At 38.8% G+C, this 23,294-nt stretch overlaps 1 protein-coding gene across 1 annotated transcript in view; it reads right to left on the bottom strand.

The window, feature by feature from the left end:
• LOC149801172 (ADP-ribosylation factor-like protein 13B) overlaps positions 1-23,294 on the bottom strand; it is a 52,921-nt gene that overhangs the window by 6,437 nt on the left and 23,190 nt on the right. The window contains exons 4-5 of the mRNA XM_089956773.1: positions 6,280-6,385; positions 29-231 (exon numbers count right to left, since the gene is read on the bottom strand). Of these exons, the coding sequence (XP_089812899.1) occupies positions 29-231; positions 6,280-6,385 (309 nt within the window). The remainder of the gene's footprint in view (positions 1-28; positions 232-6,279; positions 6,386-23,294) is intronic.

Below are 23,294 nucleotides of genomic sequence, written 5' to 3'. Positions count from 1 at the left end.
ACTTAGACTACAGCTTATATCATGATACCTTTCCTCCTTCACTTTGCATACACGTTCTGCCCTGAGTCGATTTTCCTCCTGTCTTTTCTGTTTGACTTCCTCCATATCTTTGGTGATGCGATCTTGAAGCTGTTCATATATCTGACCGATGATGTTACACAGCCAAGTCAAGCCATTCTTTATGTTTGGGTCTATCTTCTTTCCTGTGCCCTTTATTGCACTGCAAGTTACCTGCAATACAAATACAAATACAATTCATGATATAGTATAAAACCTTTGATACTTTTAACAAGTCATAGAAGCTGATTTTCTTGCTTTTAGTTTTATTATAATTTTCCTGTCACAAAATATTTTACATTAATGTTATCTTTTCTTTTATTTTCTGTTTGTTTCAAGAGAGTGGAGGTTTTTATTTGATTAATGTAATTGCCACCATTCATTGGTTTTTACTATATCTTTAAAACTTAAGTTTTAAGACTTTTTAAAGTTTTTGGTAAAGAGTAAGGGCCATAAATTAAAATAAACTGTCATTTTTATGATTTGAAGGGGTGGGGTAATTCTCAAATCTATGGCATATTCTGGTTCTGTAAGAGCTGTTTTTATACTTGGTTCAGTAGTCTTTTTGGAAGCAACTACAAAAGTAATCCCCCTTTTTGGAAGTAATTACAAAAGTAATCCCCCTCATAGAGAAAATGCAGAATCCTGTACATATTTCAGTTACCACTAAAGCATAACTGTACATTAAGAAGTAGGTATGTAGAGGTAAGTAGGATGTGACCATATGAAGATTGGGTAAGTATTATTGACAAAACATATTTTCATATAATAATAGTTTCTTTTTTAAATACATTACCAGATCATAATACCTTAGGAGAAGAGATAAGACAGAAGGTGTTTAATCTCCTTACCAATATAAGCCACATTTATTTTATTGGTGCCATAGGGTGTGTGAAAATTGTAAGAAATACATCAGCTAGAGCAGTGGTGCAAGCAGATTGGTATGGTATCAACCCCTCAACCCAGTCTTTCTGGTAGGACCATACCGCCCATAAATGCCATAATGATATGGCATAGCTGACTGTACCATCTTACTTGCACCAGTAACTCAATATCTGCTCAAATGCAGCTGACAGACACCTCACCCACCCCAACAAATCCAGCAGAAATCAATTGGGTGCATTGTTTTCAAGCTGCCAAACAACCTTGGAGTGCAGACTGTTTTATGCTGCTGTTCTATGACACATTAGCTGAAACTGAACCCTTTGGGATGCAAGATCTCTGAGATGTAAAGAAGAGAAAGTCATCTCTGCCCTCAACCCTATGGTTTGAATTATGCAAGTTAAGGATCACTGACTGCTCAGGGTCACTGCCATAAGCCAGCACAAGAAATTCATTCAGTCTTGGGTTCTTTATAACCCACCATATATAGGATGCAGGAGCCTGATCTGAAATATCGACCTTTCCTCTTTCTATGGTAGAAATAAACTCTCTTCACAACAGCTCATTTCTTTTCATGTAGGTAAATGGTCAAATGAGGAGAGTAGTTTCACAAGAAAGGACTTACTGCCAATGAGTGGAGAATTGTTCTTTGCAATGAAAGTAGGTGCTGTCATGAGTGAAACTAAACCATTATGTTGAAAATGTATATAGTTCAGAACACCAAAAAGACATGTTTCTCACAGTTTCTAACTGCTGTATCTAGAATGACTAGGAAATGGATTTAGTACAAGAAATGTGACAATAATGCTCAGGACAGAGGTTGAAGATGCTTACGATTGAGGTTTAAATGGCGCTTTATTCAACCATGTCAAAACTCATGGTTGATTCCATTTCAACCACTGGGCTAGCACCTTAGGTTGTGACAAAACTTGCCAGAAGGTCAGAAGACCAGAAGGTCAGGTAGAGCTTTGTCTTGGCCTGTATCTTCTCTTCTGTAGTAACAAACCATGTCTGATATTGTGGAATGGTCACCATTTATAGTGATAGGTGCTTAAACTTCTTTAACTCCAAACATCAGAGAAGAAAGTTAATGGTTTTTGTTCCAGCTCACACCACTGACAGGAAACTCTTCACTTAGCTCTTCTTGGCCAAGTCCAACACTTGTTCTGAGAAATGTTTGCCTCTGTGGATTAGCTTCATATGATCAAGACATGCAGATTCAACAATTCTCAGTTTGGATAAATCACCTGCAGTTTAGGTTGCTTGAGCAAGCAAGAAAAAACAAAGGCTTTCCTAGGAATTTTCACAGTAATGAAAAACAAAGGCTTTCATAGGCATTTCCACAGTAAGGAAAAACAAAGGCTTTCCTAGGCATTTCCACAGAAAGGAAAAACAAAGGCTTTCCTAGGAATTTCCACAGTAAGGAAAAACATAGGCTTTCCTAGGCATTTCCACAGTAAGGAAAAACAAAGGCTTTCCTAGGAATTTCCACAGTAAGGAAAAACAAAAGCTTTCCTAGGAATTTCCACAGTAAGGAAAAACAAAGGCTTTCCTGGGAATTTCCACAGTAAGGAAAAACAAAAGCTTTCCTAGGCATTTCCACAGTAAGGAAAAACAAAGGCTTTCCTAGGCATTTCCACAGAAAGGAAAAACAAAGGCTTTCCTAGGAATTTCCACAGTAAGGAAAAACAAAGGCTTTCCTAGGCATTTCCACAGTAAGGAAAAACAAAAGCTTTCCTAGGAATTTCCACAGTAAGGAAAAACAAAGGCTTTCCTGGGAATTTCCACAGTAAGGAAAAACAAAAGCTTTCCTAGGAATTTCCACAGTAAGGAAAAACAAAAGCTTTCCTAGGAATTTCCACAAGGAAAAACAAAGGCTTTCCTAGGAATTTCCACAGTAAGGAAAAACAAAGGCTTTCCTAGGAATTTCCACAGCTAAGTTGAATTGTCTATCCAGGATATTTCTTTACTTGAGAGCAGCAGTCAGAATATAATTTCCTAGCTTTTGCATCAACTTTAGGATCAAAGAGGTTGGAAAGAAAGCATGTGCCACCAAAGCACTCCAATATATCTAAAGTATGTGAAATATTCATGCCATTCGATCTCAGGACTGGGGAGAAACTAGTTGGGAGCTTTGCATTCCATCCCGTTGCAAGTAGATCCATGAGTGTCTGGCAATGATTTGCCTGAAACAGAGGGGTGAATCGACCATTCGGTTTAAAGCAGCTGATTTGGACAGTGGGTCCTCTAATATATCAAGTCTGCTTGAAATATAACAGACCTGAATGTGGATTTGTTCTTTGTGATACCACCTGAGAGAATTCCCAACTAGGAGGAATAAGTCTAAGGATTTAGCCCCCCCCCCACTTCCCTTTTGACATTATTACAACTATTACAACAGTAGTGTTGTTAGATATAATTTTTTTATTAGACACAAATGATATGCATTCACTGTGACCTTTGACTTTCGGATATTGATGTGCAATAGAGTGTCCAAAGAAGGCCACAATCTGTTGACTTCTTAAACAACAGCAGGGTGTGGGTATCCCAGCTCATTGTACACACATCCAGGCAAATCTTAATTCCAAGACGCTGAACCTGCAGGAGAATACCTGCCAATAGCCAAGTCAGTTTCTCCTACTTGCTGACATTTGACCTTTTGTATCCTGAAATTGGGACTATTTGGCCCAGTAGGCAAAGTCTGGAACAACAGATCAGATCCTCTGTCACTGTCTCATGAATTGGCATCCCAGAATTATAAGATCCAGTGCCAATATAAGGAGACCCAATTTGTGAAAGAATTCATGAGGTGAGATGTATTCTTTGAGGGCTGAAAGCATTATCCATATCATTGCAAGTTTTGCACCTGTAGGAGACAGACCCTGTTCTTTCCCATGTTGGTAAATGTTAAGATGGGACGATATCATATTTGTCGTTGTTGACAAGGAATCCAAGGCAAAGGTGAAGTGAAACTAGGAAATTCATTACTTGACTTGAAATGTATGTCACTTTGTGGGTTTTATTTTGTTTTCTTTAGTTTTGATTTTGCAGTACGTCGTCCAGGTAGCTGGAATTCAAGGACAAAGAGATACTTATGAAGTGGAACATAATTCTCATGAAGACTCAGATAATGATGCTAATGGGTACACTGAATTGGTATATTATATCCCTGATGCTGAGACCAAAATGGGTACACTGAATTGGTATATTATATCCCTGATGCTGAGACCAAAATGGGTACACTGAATTGGTATATTATATCCCTGAAAGCAAATCTCGGGAATTTTGGAAGGACTATATTGGAATATGGAAGTAAACATCTTGCAGATCTAAACTGATTGCAAATCTTCCTCCAGAAAAGTGTTTAGAACCAGTCTCATTCCCCCCATTTAGAAACATGGTGCCCAGATGAAATGACTTTCTCTCTGTGCTTCCTGTTCTGGAATGAGGGCTGATGTCTAAGATATTGAGCCTGTATGAGATTTGTCTCTTTGGCAGTCTGTTTGCAGACTTCCTCCACATGACCACTGAGTAGCAGGAGTGATGCCAACAGCTGTGAGCGAAGTTCAACCTTAATGTGTTTTGCCTCCCTGTTCAAAACATATACCATCCATGGAACCAGTTCCCAGGCTTATTGACCAGCTGCAATATCGATGGCAAGGTAAAACTATGTTCAGCTTGCTGCAATCAATATAACCATGGATACTAAGTCAGACATACAGCCTAATACTGTGAAGAGGAGACTAATTACTGACACAAATGTATATAAAAAGTACATGCATGATCTTGTAGGGATGTAATTAGAGCCAATAAATGACAAAAGTCATGTACTAGGTCAGTTACACATAATCTAAAGGAATATACAATCAATCTTATGGCAGGTAGATAACCAAAAGGGTGTCAACATTTATCTCACACAATAACGTTAGACCTATATTTTGCCCAACCACAGAAAAATGGTTCAAGTTCTGAAAAAATTATTCAATTTTAAAGTTAAGCTAAATCAACACTTTTGAAGTTTTCTGATAAACAGACATAATCCACCTTTAAATATGAAAAAAGACCCAGAAATGTGAAAACAAATTGCTAATGGAACGAGCAACACATTGCCCATTGTCCCACTATGGATGTTATCTTTTGGGTAATGTCAGCAAAGCGTTTTATTTCTCTTTGAATCATTTGCTTTTATCTGAAAATTGTTTTGGATAAGTTACATTCATAAATTTCACAGCTTCTCACCGAGTACTTGAATGTTTTGAGTGAAATCCAATAAAAATAATTTATAAAAGGCATTATTTTTCTTTGTATTACTATGCAGTCAATAAACATTTTCCATAATGTTAATTAGTAAACGTAAAATAGTTAAACTACAAATAGAAATTTTTATGGATGTTATAGGCTATTCAGCAACAAAAATAAAACTGTAACAAAAGACATACATCATAAATGTATAGGGCACTTATTAGGTGAAGCTTTGTAGCTGCTGATGCAACAGATGGAAAACGCAAAATTGGCAACTCCAGCACATAGAAAAGATAAAAAGTATACATTTTATTGTAGTTAAACATATTAAAAATGCCATAACTTTCACTTAAAAGTTAATGCATTCTATCACTTCTATATGTGCAAGCAAAAACCATCGGGATGGAACAAAAAATTACTTGAACTATTTTTATTGGATTGGGTGTAAAATGGGAAAATTTGTCCAAGATAGAAAATAGTGAAAAGTAAATATAAAAACTGATGAAGTGAGGAAATGCCTCAAACTTGCTTTAGATGAAATGATCAAAACTGTGTAATGTAGAATCTTTGCCTGAGCAGACTTTGTTCATAATCTCTACGAACACTTCAATCCACCGTAGCCAGTATTTGTTTCAAAACTATTCCAACACTTCAATCTGCCCTAGCCAGTATTTGTTTCAAAACTATTCCAACACTTCAATCCGCCGTAGCCAGTATTTGTTTCAAAACTATTCCAACACTTCAATCCGCCGTAGCCAGTATTTGTTTCAAAACTATTCCAACACTTCAATCCGCCGTAGCCAGTATTTGTTTCAAAACTATTCCAACACTTCAATCCGCCGTAGCCAGTATTTGTTTCAAAACTATTCCAACACTTCAATCCGCCATAGCCAGTATTTGTTTCAAAACTATTCCATAGAAACTATCATAAAAATTATAGATAAACAGCTCTGAACTTTACTGGGGTAATTAAGAACCACGTGCTAGTGCAAGTTTCATTACATACATTTTTACTGGGGCAAGGTGCGGGGAAGGACTTGCATTTGGCTTAACAGTCATTCCAGGACCAATTCCTCAACAGTATCTGACTTTACTTACAAGTTTATAAGGACACTTAGTTTGGTTGACCAGTGGTTCCAGAGCCAATTTTTCACGGATATCTGATTCTTCCATGTGTCCTTCTATATCCTGCTTGTTGGCCAGCCTGTCAAGTAATGTTATGGTCTTAATATGGGTATCATTCAACTTGTTCTAGGATAAAAACCATAATGTACAGACCTGTAATGCTTTATATATAAATAAATATATAAATTATATAATTCAATAAGATGAATTTGTTCCATCTCCATTCGGATAAAAATCTACATGTATGATGAAGGGAACATTTTTACAAATACTTTACAAGAGCTATGCAGGGTACTACCTGACTGCAAACCATTCAGTAATTTAAAGCACCAGTCTATGACTTTCATAAACCTAATACAATATCTTTACATTGACGATGATGTTATTGTTGATGCAGCTGTAAAGTGATACTTTAGCAGTGTAGTCCATGAGTGCCCTGCCTGCCCTCTCCTAGATATTTGATAAACAGAAAAGTTTAAAATACATTGGGACAGTTTGGTACATTGACATTAAACTCCATTTGGACTGTTTGGTACATTGACATTAAACTCCATTTGGACAGTTTGGTACATTGACATTAAACTCCACTGGGACAGTTTGGTACATTGACATTAAACTCCATTTGGACAGTTTGGTACATTGACATTAAAATCCTTGGGACAATTTGGTACATTGACATTAAAATCCATTGGGACAGTTTGGTACATTGACATTAAAATCCATTGACATGCTTCATTTGGAATATCCCAATACATAATACACACCCATTTAATTTTACATGCTTAATTTGGAATATCCCAATACATAGTACATACCCATTTAATTTTATGTTTGATCTGGAATATCCCAGTACACAGTACATATCCATTTAATTTTACATGCTTGATTTACATAGTACACACCCATTTAATTTTACATGCTTGATTTACATAGTACACACCCATTTAATTTTACATGCTTGATTTACATAGTACACACACATTTAATTTTACTTCCTTGATTTAAATAGTACACACCCATTTAATTTTACATGCTTGATTTACATAGTACACACCCATTTAATTTTACATGCTTGATTTACATAGTACACACCCATTTAATTTTACTTGCTTGATTTACATAGTACACACCCATTTAATTTTACATGCTTGATTTACATAGTACACACCCATTTAATTTTACTTGCTTGATTTACATAGTACACACCCATTTAATTTTACATGCTTGATTTACATAGTACACACCCATTTAATTTTACTTGCTTGATTTACATAGTACACACCCATTTAATTTTACTTGCTTGATTTACATAGTACACACCCATTTAATTTTACTTGCTTGATTTACATAGTACACACCCATTTAATTTTACATGCTTGATTTACATAGTACACACCCATTTAATTTTACTTGCTTGATTTACATAGTACACACCCATTTAATTTTACTTGCTTGATTTACATAGTACACACACATTTAATTTTACTTCCTTGATTTAAATAGTACACACCCATTTAATTTTACATGCTTGATTTACATAGTACACACACATTTAATTTTACATGCTTGATTTACATAGTACACACCCATTTAATTTTACTTGCTTGATTTGGAATATCCCAATACATAATACACACACATTTAATTTTACTTGCTTGATTTACATAGTACACACCCATTTAATTTTACTTGCTTGATTTGGAATATCCCAATCCATAATACACACACATTTAATTTTACTTGCTTGATTTACATAGCACACACCCATTTAATTTTACATGCTTGATTTACATAGTACACACCCATTTAATTTTACTTGCTTGATTTACATAGTACACACCCATTTAATTTTACTTGCTTGATTTGGAATATCCCAATACATAATACACACACATTTAATTTTACTTGCTTGATTTAAATAGTACACACCAATTTAATTTTACTTGCTTGATTTACATAGTACACACCCATTTAATTTTACTTGCTTGATTTGGAATATCCCAATCCATAATACACACACATTTAATTTTACTTGCTTGATTTACATAGCACACACCCATTTAATTTTACATGCTTGATTTACATAGTACACACCCATTTAATTTTACATGCTTGATTTACATAGTACACACCAATTTAATTTTACATGCTTCATTTGGAATATCCCAATACATATTACATACCCGTTTAATTTTAATGCTTGATTTGGAATATCCCAATACATAGTACATACACATTTAACTTTACATCCTTGATCTGGCATTCAATAAAGCTGTTCAAATCATATTTCTGTATCACACTGCTTGTGTGCCTTCTTTGATGTCAACGCATTAATATTAGTAGACACAGTGAATCAAACTTTTATAAATGCCATTTCTTTCTGAATTCATACAGTAAATCTAAAATTATTTAGAAAGGGTAAAAAGGGGTATGTAATGAATACAAAACTGCATTCAATATTTTGTGCTGAGTTGTGAGTCGGAAGAACTTGTTCGATATACTTATGCCATATGCTATATCAAACTTGTTCTTTCTGTTGACTCAGAACAAAACACATATGCAGTTTTGTGAATTGCATATCATGTGTAACAATAAATCAACCCAGAAGTAACTGAAGGTATCGTTTCTTGAGATCTGTGTATTATTAAGCAGCAGCAAGAAAGGAAATTAAGGAATTTTTTGTCTCTAGCAAATAATGTATTAACAATTTTGGTACTGTTAAGTTATGTATCATTGTTCATCTGCTAGAAATCAGTTATCAGACTGGTTTCCCATCTCACTAAGAGAAATTATCAATTTCACTGACAAGAAACATAATAATTCTTTCATCAGATATTTTAGGTAAAAGCAGTGCTTAAAAAGTCCAATAGCCCAATGTCCAGGGCCTGTCTAATTTTAGTTTAGTCCCATCCTGTATTCAAAGTGAGGTGCCCATCAGGCTTCTAAATAAAATAGTTTGCCTGAGGAATCTTTGATCATGCTGATGAAATGAATAAATGTAATTTCAAGATGTTGACATTCATGACATAACATGGCACAATCTAAATCAGATTACCACTGTCCTACGTGATATTGAGGTCTGATTTTAATCAAATGGAAGCTTTGCTAAAAATATGATTTTGTACTCCCAAACCCCGGTTGTGTTTCAAGAAAACACAATTTTCAGTAATCTTAATAAAAAAATAAATAGAAAAACAATAACAACAACAAAACTTTCAGTATATGTCCGTTACATGTAGTATGTATAAACGGTAATCTGTAATGATTTGAACTGATATAGAACTATCCCTTGGGCAGTTTATATAGTGGCAATTAAAGGAAAAGAAGGTCAAGTATAAAATCAAATTAACTGGCTAGTGAGATGTGTTGAAGGCTGCTGTGGGTGAACCCATTTTGCTAATTTGCATAGGTAGGATCTAGAAGTGGAGCAACCCATTATAGGTAAATCAAACAGATGATAGATGTGTGTACAAAGAACAAAAGTTATTACATATTATTGCCTTGAATGAGAATATTTAAGCCGATATGTATTATTTTTGACAAGTTTGTGAACAGCAGCAATATATCTTTTAAGTCATATTTTACTGCATTTATAGAATGCAAAGCGTCCTTTTAGTTCTCAGTACAGTGTTCAAGTGTAATTCATTTTTAATAAATTTATATTTGAATTGTAGCTATTGCAACGTTGTGTGACAATATTAAAAAAAGGGGAAATTTGGGGCATGTGGAAATTGGAGTACGGCATACCTGTCAACTTTTCAAAAGCCAAGTAGGGAGAATAACAAATAAGATAGTGAGATTTGTACATAAAATGGGGTGGTATTTACTCGACCTTTATTAAGCACCGGTTTTAATAAATATTGATTGATCTTCCAGGTCCAATAAGGGTGAAATTCTCAAAAGACATGCCAGAGCCGCCCACAAAAACTTTTTTTTGGGGGGACATGACAGTCATCAGCCATGAAATTATATGGATGTAGGCCAAAACATGTTTAAAGGTGACATTGTGGGAGGTGACTATTGTCCCCACCCAATGTGGGAGCACCCATTGGACACACCATTTCTCCCTGTGATATGCCTTATTTTCCCCAGGACAAGCCCCTCTTTTCATATTCTGGTCAGCTGCAGCTAAACTACATAATAGCTAAAGGTGAGACTTAAATACACAAGCATAAAGTCAGTGTGACTAATTAACAGTTAATCCTTATCATTGCATTTATCTTGTGAAAAGGAATGCCCTTCGGACATACTTCAAAGAATCCATGTTCTAAAGTCTGTGCATATAAGCACCAGCAATTGATTGGCAAATAAACGACGCCCTATTTTGTTGTAATTTATGCCTAGGACTTTGTTATAACCGTTCAAATCTGCAGTCACAAGTTATCATACATGTGGCAACTGTTTTTCCCATGTTTTATATCCCACCTTATTTTTTTAAATTTTTAGCTATTATGGCATGTAACACTGTTTACTAACAAAATATTTACTCTGAATTAGTTCTTTGGGGGCACCACATACATTGCATGGTAAATTTAAAAAATAATTCCTTCTTTTAATTTAATCATGGTAAAAAAAATTCTTTACCATAAACTTCTTAGCTACATCTAACATTCATGTCTGAAAATATCTTAGGTAGTGTTGGTCAAATGAGCATAAAGGAACTGCACAGTTAGTGCACAACCATATACAAACACTATAAAATTGTCATGATATATTCAGGAAATACTGGTAACTTGCTGCAAGATTATAATGCCAAGAGCAACATATATATGATACAAGCAAAGAAAAATGGAAAACGTATGCTTTTTTGGAATGGCACATCAGTACAGTACTTGCTATATAGTAGGGATTGAAAATTAAATTTTATAATTGTAAATATAAAGTAGTTGTCTGTAATGCATTATATAATGCATCACCATCGATTTATGGCAATATCTATGATACATATAATGGTATATGATGTATCTCCACATAGGCATCATGTTATGTACCACTTCACGACCATGCATGTGATGAACATTTCTAATAGACACTGTTTTATCCTAATGTTATTGACCATCATTTTTTACTTGCAGGATTGCAAATGCCTTTAAGGCACCACAACATTGAAAAAAAGAAACTGTGGTTTTGGAGCAAGAATCATTTTGAAATGACGTATCCCGAGGCCACAGCCTTAGTACATATGGTCTAGAACTCTCAATGCAAGCACTACTTATCCAAGGTACCTAATGGCCTAGAACTCTCAATGCAAACACTACTTATCCAAGGTACCTAATGGCCTAGAACTCTCAATGCAAACACTACTTATCCAAGGTACCTAATGGTCTAGAACTCTCAATGCAAACACTACTTATCCAAGGTACCTAATGGTTCAGAACTCTCAATGTATGTACTACCTATGCTATATTTTCTTTCTCAGAATTGATTCAAATACTGTGTATTGGATGCTTTGTTTCCATGCCAAGATACAAATATTGAGCACAGAAAAATCGAGGTATCAAAAGGTACCTACCTCCATTCACACAACATGTTTCACGTGTGTTCCAGGTTTTGATTGAAATACTTTGAATGGTTGTGGTATGCTCAGGATACGAAAAAGTTTACAGACAGATGGACGGACAGAAATATATTTTTGGACTGACAGAAGGACATACTGACAGCTATATCAATCCCACTCATCATCTTCCGTACCATACATGTGTTGGGATGGGGATGGATGTAATACATTTACACAAGTAGCTACATCGGAAAGCCAAGAGATTATTTTTGTTTGTCTTAATGGGCTGAAAATATGAATGGAACATAATTTGTATCGGCTCCAATCCCAGTGTAAAATATTTAGAAATTAGACATAAATCAGACTTTAGCAATGTCTTCCTACAAATGTTATTCCTAATTTTTCTCTTTTTTTTTCTTCTCCAATTTATGGACCTAGACCCTGTTTCAACCAGCCCAAACTCCCTAAAAGCAATTGATCCACAGGAACTCTAGTTATGTACAATTGATAAGCAAGATACGTTGTACAAACTGTATGCCTGTTTTTCCGTGACTAGCATTTTCGCGACATGCATTTCCGTGTCCGGCGTTCCTCTTAATTGCCATTCCTGCGACATGCAGATGTGCGATAAATAAAAACTTTGTTGAAAAAAAGTGATATCAAAATCTGAAGAAGACTATAAGAAGGGCAGTAAGAAAGAATTAGAACTGAAACAGAAAGTGGAAATACTATATTGTTTGGACTTGAATAATGAAACTCAATGGTTTACAGTTAACAATTAACACAATTTAATTTGTAGATGTGTGTGTGTGTGTAATTTGGGTTTTTAACGTAGCTTTAAATTTTTTTTTAGTCTAATCTTTGTTCTTTTTGCCATTAATATCCCGGGTTCCTCTGAAACATGATCGCACAGGATGTGAACTATGTACATGTGATGGGAGGTCCAAGTGCAGCTAAAAACGGGTCAAAAACATCCCTGGTCTGGAGCTACGTGATCCCCATACCAACCCCTCATCAGAAAACATCGAGGAATTGGCGTTGACTAGGGGTGGCTGGTAAGGAGTTCCACGGCTGGGTTCCTGATGGGAAAAAGGGGTCTTTGTATGCATTGACTCTGTGAAAGGGACGAGAAATTTGCTTAAATGTCCTCTAGTGTAAGATCCTCTCTGGTGGAGGTACGGTGCTGCTGGATGTCAACAAGCTGGTTTACAATAAGGTACATCATAACAGCTTTTGATTCTTGTCGTCTGGCTTGAAGCTCTTCCCATCCCAATTGTTGGAGCATGGTGGAGACACTGCTGGTTCGTCGATAATCACCAACAGTGAATCGTGCTGCCCTTCGTTGTACTCCTTCAAGTTTGGCATTGTTTGTTTTTGACAGATGGGTCCAAACGGTCGAAGCATACTCCAACTGTGGTCGTACTAAAGATGTATGGCACATATGTTTTACTTGTTCGGGGCATGTGGACAGGTTTCTACGAAAGAACGCTATGGTGTTGTTTGCCTTCTTTGTAACAGAATCAATGTGACTGTTCCATGATAAGATGCTATCAATGGTGACTCACAAATATTTGGCCATGGATGTCACCGTCACCGTTTAACTATGGATGGTATATGTGGCTGGGACGATCCGTCTCTTGTTGGTAATTCGGATGACATCGCATTTGTCAGGATTGAACTCCGTTTGCCAGTCATTTTCCCATCATTGTAGGCGGTCTAGATCTGATAGTAACAGTTCTGCATCCTGGTCCGAGTCAGTTATTCTTTACAGCAAGCTGTCGTCGGCAAAAGGGCTAACTTGAGAATTGACTCCCAACGCAAATCATTGGTGTAGATCAAGAACAGCAGATGACTCATGATCGTTCCTTTGGGAACGCCTGAAGTGACGGGGACTGATGAAGATGACTGGCCTTCTATCATAATCTGTTGGTTTCTTCCAACTAAAAAGTTGTTTGTACACTCAAGGGTCTTGGCTCGGATACCATAGTGAGGGACTTTATCAAGGCCACAGGAGCGGTCATAATTTGTAGGCGACTTTATTACTACGATGTCTGCAGTGTGGGAGTTTATAGTGAAGTCTAGCACTGGGGCATCATGCCCCTCACGTGTAGCATGATATCTCACCCAGTAGCATTATCCTTACACCAGGCCGACCAGTCCAGACATTAACCTCTTAATGCTGAGCATTCAGTTCTTCTCGTTGAGGTGTGGGGGAAGGGGTCAACAAGGACACAGAAATCTTACTAGGAACGGGAGCTTCTAACAGTGTTTGAAAGACTTCTCGTACCTCTTCTTCCACAGGTATGCGTGGGGCTGCGTCTGTCTTGACCGCTGGGTAGGTGGGTGGTGGTGATGATGATGGAGTTTTCATCAAGGCCTTAAGATCTTTCAGAGGTGGCAGAGCTGTTTCGTCTAAAGCTTTCTGGTGAAAGAGTTGTAGTCGTTGCAAGAGTTGACTGTACTTTTGCGATTTTTCTGTTTCGGACAAATCGTTGCGATCCATCAACGTCTGCAATTCATGTTGTAACTGAAACATCTCGGTCAAGTGAGGCTTGGGAGGCAAATGCGGAGTCCGTTGTTCTTGCCAACGATGGTAATCCATCCATCGTTTGTCAGGCACTAAAGCCAGTTTTCGTCCTTCCATTTGATTTCAACGGTCGCGCCTGAGATTTTTGGACTACATATGTCTCTTTTATCTTCTTGGTCCTTTTTATCTTGCTCCCATGAGGCCTCCAAGCATTGTTCCCAATACTCCTTTCAGCAAGATTCCTAACAACTGAGGCAAAATTCCTCCGCGTTGTACCAACATCTTTCTTCTTTTGACGGATGGGTATTTTCTTTTGAACCATTTGGCGAAGAACGTGACAACGTTTGGCTAAGCTTTTTTTTCTGGTGTTTAGACAAAGGTATCGTGCCTTTTAAGACGTTCAAACAACATTCGCACACGGTATCGATGACATCTTTGGAGGCGGTTCGAATGAGTTTTATTCGCATGGGTGGAGAAGCTTTGGACAGGACGGACAAAATGTCCCCATGTTTGACTAAACGAGGAGGCAGTCCTTTCCTTTTCTTTCCTTTGGGTTTAGGAGAGGGACGGCTTCTGCGGGGTGAAATCTTTGGTCGTTCAGGAGCACAAAACACTGATTCCAATTTTTTGCCTCAGGTCTTTTTTATACTGGAATGCGTCGCCACTGATTGTCTTAACGTCGTATCAACTTTATGACAGACATCACGCGTCGTGGATAGGTTTGCAACGGACTAAATCGGGACAGTTCTTGCTTGGACAAATCCAGTAAACTCTGTAACATGCCCAATCTCTCTTGGACTTTGATTTTGGGAGCAAGTACTTTGTGAGCAGCTGCCAATGCAGCTAAAGAGGAAGAGTGTGTCACCACTAGAGAAGAAGTTCTTGGAGACGTGGGTTTCCATTCTTTCATCAACTGAGGAAGAACGGGTGTCAAATTGGATATGGCGGACATCCCCGAAAACGGAGAAGCGGAAGAACCAGAGGATACTGGAGACGTAGTCACCGTCACTGCAGGACGTGGTTTGCGAATGTAAGGCTGCGTCCTGGTCGAAGTACCTCTCTTGTGCGTAGAAGCTGTTTTCTAAGGGTCTTTTCTTTTTCTAGGGACTGTTCTTTTTCTTTTTCTGGGGCCTTTTCTTTTTCTGGGGCTGTGACCTGGTATTGACACCGTTGCTCTTTTTCTTCTTTGGGCTTCATTTGGCTTTTTGGGGAGTGTTTTTTTCTTTTTCGAGGAGAACCTTGGGGACAATAGGATCCCATTTTAAGAGGGAACGAACGATGACACCTCCGAGAGAACCGCTATTTCTAGGTTTCAAAATGAATTGCTTTTTGGTTTGAGTGTCTATGCGGAGATCAGCCAGTTGCGTCAAGGCTACTTTGGTTCTGTCAAAAAAGCGTTTGGTTTGATGAGGAATGTGAATGATACCTTGCGGAAATTGACGTGCTGGCAACGTAAACCATCGTAAGACTTCTTTGAGACTGGCTTCTAAGACACGAGCACGTATTTGTGGAATTCTTTCACGACTGATGCCGTACAAGGCACGAATCAATTTGACGGGAAGATGAGACTGAAGGGACGCCATGATGACGATGTGTGAGACAGATCCAAAGTGTCCGAGGTTTTTATAGATTTTTCTTCTTAAGTCAACGACGAGGACGTGCACAAAACAGGCTATCCGTCTTGGTACCAGTGGTGAAACAGATGGGTTCGAAATCGCAAATAATCGGGGGTGGTGGGTTTCAAATCCACGAGTAAATAGGCCTGTGGGGTTTAAGTGGCATCGTGTTTCATGTATTTGGTTTTGTCTTGAATCATCTGGAAGTAGCGGGAACGTTCTGTCAAACACGCTGTCTTGGGTAAACAGGGTCATTGTGCCATTTTATCCCACAAGCAATTTAACATCACTTTGGCAAACGATCGCCTTCCTTCGTTTTTCTCTACGTGGTCTCAAGTAATGCCTTCCTGCTCCCAGTATTTCTCTTTGAATTTCTTTTTGGTCTTCGGGAGTATGGCACCAGGAAAAATGGCCGCTGGCTTCTTGTTTCAGTTTCAGAAAGGCATCCAAGTAGTCTGCGAAAATGTCGTTCTGAGTATCGTCGCCGTTGTGGTACTGTTCTGTCTTGGGAAAGTGGTAAATTTCGTACACTTCTAACAGTTGGTATCCCATGTCCAGAGCTTTGAACAATTCCACGCTGACCCACATTCCCGTCAAGGCACGTTCTTCCTGAGTGTGTTGACAAAGTCGCTCTTGCTTGCACGTTTCGGCACAAGTACGGCACAAGAGAAACATCAGTTTTCCTTGACAATGGTAAGGTAAAACAGGATGGTACAAATCAGTGGGAAGCAAGACATTGCACTTGATCAAGCCTTTGTATTGTCGAATGTCGTCCAGGTCGATGTATTCCGTCACCAATTGCGGATGCCCTGCAGGAAAGCAACAATATTTGCACACGTATGGATACAGCGAACACACGTCCAAGTATTTGATTTCTTCTTCTTTCTCCTCGTAAGCGTGGTACAACAAACAGGTGGCATTCGTCCATCCTCCATACAAACTGTCTCGCGGGTTCAGTGGATCCACCAACTTGTAACTTTCCACAATGCGTTGAAACTCAGGACTGGTTTTCAAACGGTGATCATACTCATGTTCCCACATTTCCACCACTTGGTATCGTTGCTGTTCTGATTTCAACCACCGCTGAAAAGTGGCCTGGTACAAGTCTTCCACGGTACGTTGTAAAAACTGATTTTTAGTGTCACGTTGCGGGTAGCAGAGGGGACATCTGTGAAATAAACATCCGTTAAACTCGTACACTATCTTGGGGTTTTCTAAGTCCCAACTATCCACCGAATACCTTCAGATTGTTTTTTTTCGCCTTCCCGGTTGGATCCATTTGTCTTCCTTGTCGCACAAGTAATGTAGCCAGCGCAAGGCTTTGACGGATTACTGACATTTGACAAGTTGGTCGTTTGAAGGCTGATGACAGCCAGTGTGTATTCGGGCATGAATCGTTGGCGGTACACTAAGGAACACGCTTTGGCAATGGTGCAGGCTTGTTTGAAAGGATCGATCCGTTCGTGTTCGATGAACAGTTCTCGAAATTATCCACAGCAACACCGTAAAACGTCCACGTCGGAACGACAATGCTTTAACATTTCTTCCAGAAAGTTGAAAGGGTCCGAGGCGTGATCCTAGTACCAAGCGTAGAAATTTTCTCGTTGTTCGGTACGGATGTTGTCGGGGATGTAGTCGTGAGCCTCAGACAAATGGGGTAGAACAGCGTGTTGATTGGCTTCGGTACTGAAAAAGTGCGTAAAATAACCTTTGGTCATTTCTGTCATTCCAAACGTTTTAGGCATTCGACTCAAAGGCATGGCCAAGTAACTCATCGAATCTTTAAACTGTACTTGGCCCACTTGCATGGAAATGATTCTGTCTCCGTTCAAAGTCACTTTAGACGTTCGTACTTTGTTCCGTATAGTATCTCGAAAGAAACTGTCCATCATATCCCGAGACATTGTGAGCCATTACCATGGCATGGCGATGACAATCTCCGTAACGCTCAATGCCCTCTTGGCTCCACGTCTCGTCGATGGGGTCTAAGATCCATTGGCCGAAATCGGCTAGCGTGTTTGGTCCCCGAAAGATTTTTTCGCGTCCTCCAGGAATCTTGCTGCAATGATGGTAATGACTAAAGAGTATGCTCTTGGATGCACTTCTCGCACGCTCGATGATCCACGCAGAAATTAGGAATGTGAATGCCAGTCTCTTGCATGCATTCGAAATCGAAAAAGATGAAATTGCCTTTCTTCTGGTCACCGTATTCTTCTTGATGTTTGGAATGTTTTTTTTTTTAAATGTAGCAATGGTGTTCCATGTCCATGATTTGGTGACAAATGTGACATCGTTTTTTTCCTGAACATATGTTTTTTTTTTGACAATATTGGTACATATGCCTTGTCCATAAGTAGGGCACAGTCTCAGGAGTTGACACGCACTCTTCTGTTGTGAACCTTGTGTCTTCAGATGTTGTTGGTAACAGGCAGGGCTGACAAAAGTGCGACGACAAGCAGGGCAATGTACCCGTTCTTGTCCTTCGTCCAGACAGGTTTGAGAGGCCAAATATCCTTAGCTTTTCGATCCACAATCCTTGTGTTGCTTTCGATTGTTATATCCATAGTCATATTTCTCACAGTAATAAATGTATCCCAAGAATTTGGTGACACTGGTAATGACATCGAAATGTTCATCGTGATGATAGACGTGAATTTTCCGTCTTTGAAGTCTTTGCCTCGAAACAATATAGGTCTTCGCACTTGTTGAGGGTGCACTTTCAAGGTGTAGCGTGGAGCCAAGACGTATTGCAAATTTTGCATTTCAGGAATGCCACAGGATGTGTCTTTGGATAGCCCCGCTTGCCGTAACAGGAGCTCTGCTTCTCTTCGTTGTTTGGCACGATTCAATTTTTGAATAGTTTGCCAAGCTCTTTTCCATTCTACCGTGTCGTTCTTGTCGGCATACGTTCGTCCCACCACGATGGCACAGGTTAAACGCATCTGGTCTTGAGAGTTGTTAATTTGGACGAGGCTACGCTTGATGCTACGAAGGTCGTCCACCAATAACACTTTTCTGCGTTGTCCGGTCCCTTTGGGGAGAGACACGTGGGTCATGAAAAGTGTCGCTTTTCCATCAGTGATGTGAAACTTGCCGTTCCATTGTTGCACGTGTTGAATCTTGTCGATGACTTTGGAAGTTGTCAATTGTGCTGGGCTGCTACACTCGATCCAAACGGGGGACTTCAGACTGTCGTGATGAATGGAAAGTCTCAAGCGATCGTCTTCTTTGGCTTCACATTGTCGTTTCAATGTGGTTAACAAAGAATCCCACATCTCGGTGATGAAGCCCTCTGCTTTCTCCAGCAGAAATCTTTAAACTTCACCGTTTAAGTGTAAGCCGTCGTAATGTGGTAGTACTTTTCAGGGTTTACTACCCGTGGTGAATTTTGGCCGGGTGTAGAGTCTCTGGGTCTGGATTCTGGCTTACTCATATCATCTCCAAAATCACTGGCATGAATTTGTGCCAAGACTTCAGCTACTGTACGAGGCGATAAACCACGTTTTGCCCCTTACTTTCTTCTCCTTTCTCCACGACATGATGAGATCGTTTCATCTTGACTGCGAAAAGTCAAATGACTACATTTTAAACGCCATGGGTCACTTTATATCCATGTCAGACCGACATATATATAAAGGGTGTGTTTCTTCTCTTCCAATATTCATTTCACTCTCAAACCGAGCAGAACGATGGAAGAGCCCACATAGATCGAACTTCTGATCAGAGCTTTGCAAGGTGTCATAAGAAAATTTTCTTCAGACAAACCGACGGACTACCCCCCCCTTTCGAGATAAAAGTCAAGATACTTGCTAATGCTTTAGCTCCTGTACGAGGCGAAAAGTCATGTTTCTTACTCTTATTTTCTTCTCCTTTCTCCACGACACGATGCGATCGTTTCATCTTGACTGCAAAAAGTCAAATGACTACATTTTAAACGCCATGGATCCCTATATCCATGTCAGACCAGTATCTTCCCCAGTATTCATTTCATTCTCAAACCGACCTGAACGTTGGAAGACCCCACGCAGATCGAACTTCTGATTAGAGCTTTGCGAGGTGTCATACGAAACTTTTCTTCAGACAAGCCGACGGACTACTCCCCCTCCTTTCGAGATAAAAGTCAAGATACTTGCTATATCTGTATGAAGAAAGGACATTGGTCTTTAGAGTGTCCAGACCGTCAAAAAGCAAAACAGGTGTCAGAAGAGACCAAAGTCAAGATACCTGTTATCATTGTCAAGAGAAAGGACATTAGTCTTCAGAATGCCCTACGAAACAACAGGAGGAAGAGGAAGAGTGGAGTTTAGAACAGGCAGAAGAAGAGGTATCATCCCCAAAGGAATAACCCAGTCATGTGCAGAAAGAAAAAAAAAGAGAAGAAAAAAAAGACGAGGAGAAAGTGAGGAAAAAGAGGAGGAAAAACCTGTAAAAATTAAGAAATTAAAAAAAAAACAGAGAGAGAGAGAGAGTGAACAAAGACACAGAAGAAGTCTATGTACTTTTTAATTTGTTGTGATGTGTTGTGAAATTGATTGTAAAATTTGTACCAGAATAGACCAGGCAGAAAACGTAAGTGTCTCTTGGTTCTGAGTTTTTAGAATATGGACCTACACTCACGCACTCACTCACACACACATGGGTAAAAAGGGCTTTTGAGTTCTAATTGATTTTGACAACTGAAATACTATGTCTTTTCGAGAGAAGTGAGTGGCCCTGAAAAGAATCGTTGGGTATTTGCTTTTTAAACAAACTCAGGAACGGAACGTAATCATTTTTAACTGTCTTAAGCCTTTGCCACGACCAATGCCTACTTCTGAACTGGCTCATGTCAATGATGATTTGGTAGAAATCACTATGGGTGGTATCGCAGGCGTAGTAACAGGAGTAGTAAATAGGGTCACTTTAGTGACAATGGGAATTAGCATTACAGAGACCCCTGGGTCGTTTTAGCGACAATGGAAATTTAACATGGAGAAAAATCGTGGGTCGTTTTAGCGACAAGGGGAATTTAACATGGGGAATAGAGTTTGGGCTTGTCTAGGGACAAGGGGAATTGAACATGGGATTTTTTTTAAAACAAAATTTTAAATTTCAATTTAAATTTAAATTTAAAAAAGGGGTAGGCAATTGAAAAGGCTATCTCTTTTCGAGAAATATGGGTGGCCCTGAAAAGGGCCTTTGGTTTTCTTCTTCTTCTAATTTCTTCTATTTCTCCACCAACTTCTTATTTTCTGTCCTACACTTTTTCTCTTCTTTTCTTTCTTTCTTTTCTCCTCCTCTTCTTTCTTCTCCTCTTCTTCTTTCTTCCTCTTCTCATTTTCTTCTTCTTTTTCAATTTTTTCGTTCCATGCTCTCATCCTTATCCTTTCCTCTTCATCCTCCTTCTCCTCCTTTATTTCTTTCAACAGATCACTGATGATTACCTTCATTTTTCGTAAATTGTTTATCTCCATCTTCACTAGATGGGGACTATAAGAATAGTGATCCTCGTTTAGGTTAACCAACATTTGCTCCATCATTCCTAAATTGTCCAGGACGTTTTGCAATTTTTCCATTTTGTCAAGCTGGTTCGAAGCCATCTTCTTTTTTATTCTTTGCAGAATGGTTTGAACGACGAATACTGTGGGTTCTTATACGAAAAGCGCGGACGTGATGGAAAACAACCCCCCTAAGACATAAAAATTGATCTTACCTAGATCATGACCAAACAACGCGCGGACGTGAAGGAAAACATCCCCCACTTTTCTCATTTCATATAATAAAACCCAAACTATACTCTCCACATACGCTAAGAAACAATAAAGAAACTACTATTCTCACAAACTTTACTTGATCAGTTACAAACACAAACACATACACTCACACTATGAATAAAGAGTTAGTGTTTATATTCACACTACTCTACCTACACACATTGGCAAATAGATCGTTATTTCTTTTCTAGAGTATGGGGTAGAACTGAAAAGGGCTGTTTTTTTTGGAACTTCATGGACACCTGGTTAATGGTGACACCTTCCAGGCCTGGCGCCACATACACATCTTGTCCCCCAGTTACTTTTTACCTTTTGGGGGGAGAGAGCAGAGGCAGGATATGTGGCTTCAGAATCCCAATTTTCGGTTTCTGGGATTCTGAAATTTTTTCTTCTTCTCTCCTTTTCCTCCTCCTCTTCTTTGTATCTTCTCTCCTCCTCTTTATATCTTCTTTCCTCTTCTTCTTTATATCTTCTCTCCTCCTCTTCTTTGTTTCTTCTTTCCTCCTCCTCCTCCTCTCTCATCCTTCCCTCTTCCACAATGGCCTCCGCGGCCAGTTCGTTCAACAGGCGCCTGGCATATTCCAGATGCACATGAAGTTCCAACAGTTTCGCCAATCTCGTGTTCATTTTTTGGTGTTGATCAATCAACAAGGGTAGCTAGACTGCCGAACGAGTTTCAATTTATAGTGAAAGCGCGGACGTGAAGGAAAACATCCCCCTAAAAAGATAAAATTGATCTTACCTTGATCATGACCAAAAAACAACAACGCGCGGACCTAAAAGAAACACTCACTCACTTTTTTATGCTACCCATCACTATTTTAAAATTTTTTATAAATCACTTCAATAGACTATCCACATACGCAAAGCAATCCAATCTAACCCCAAATCTACACCTCTAACAGCCAAAAAAAACCCAAACATCATTTTAATCTACTATCCATACCAACGTACGTGAGCACTTACAAACACACAAACACATACCCTCGCATTTTTTTAAAAAAGAGTTAGTGTTTATTTTCACACTACTCTACCTACACACATTGGCAAATGGATTGTTATTTCTTTTCTAGAGTATTGGGTAGCCCTGAAAAGGGCTGTTTTTTTTGTTTGCTATGGCATTCTTTTTTAGTTTCTAAGAATGCGATGTCCTCTGAGGATAGACTTTCTAGCGATAGGTCTGCTTCTTCGGAAAGAGAAGAAGAACTCTTTGGTGTCGATACGACAATCGACAAAGCCTCTGTCAGCTTCAGGTTGCTGCTGCTGCTGCTGTTGCTGTTGTTGTTGTTGCTGCTGTTGCTGCTGTCTCTGAAGTCTGTACTTCTCTGTCCATTCTTCTTTTTCCCTGTTCATTTCTTCTCTGAAGAGCTCTTCTATCAGGTCTTCAGTGACTTTTAACATTCTCACATTCTCTATTTCTTCTGGCTTCGGTATCAGACTGTGTCTGACCCTATGCAAATTCACGTAGGCTTCGTTGAGCTTAGCTAGTTTGGAGCACATCTTCTTAGGAGGATGAGTCGACAATGGATGGTTAGACTGGAAACAACCCCGGTTCTTAAAGTCAAAGCGCGGACGTGAAGGAAAACATCCCCCAC

The sequence above is a fragment of the Sinohyriopsis cumingii genome, chromosome 4, assembly GCF_028554795.1.
Source record: "Sinohyriopsis cumingii isolate HCF-2022 chromosome 4, ASM2855479v2, whole genome shotgun sequence".
Lineage (NCBI taxonomy): Eukaryota > Metazoa > Mollusca > Bivalvia > Unionida > Unionidae > Sinohyriopsis > Sinohyriopsis cumingii.
Note: the sequence above shows the minus strand (reverse complement) of the source record. Positions and strands in the feature narration are given on the sequence as shown.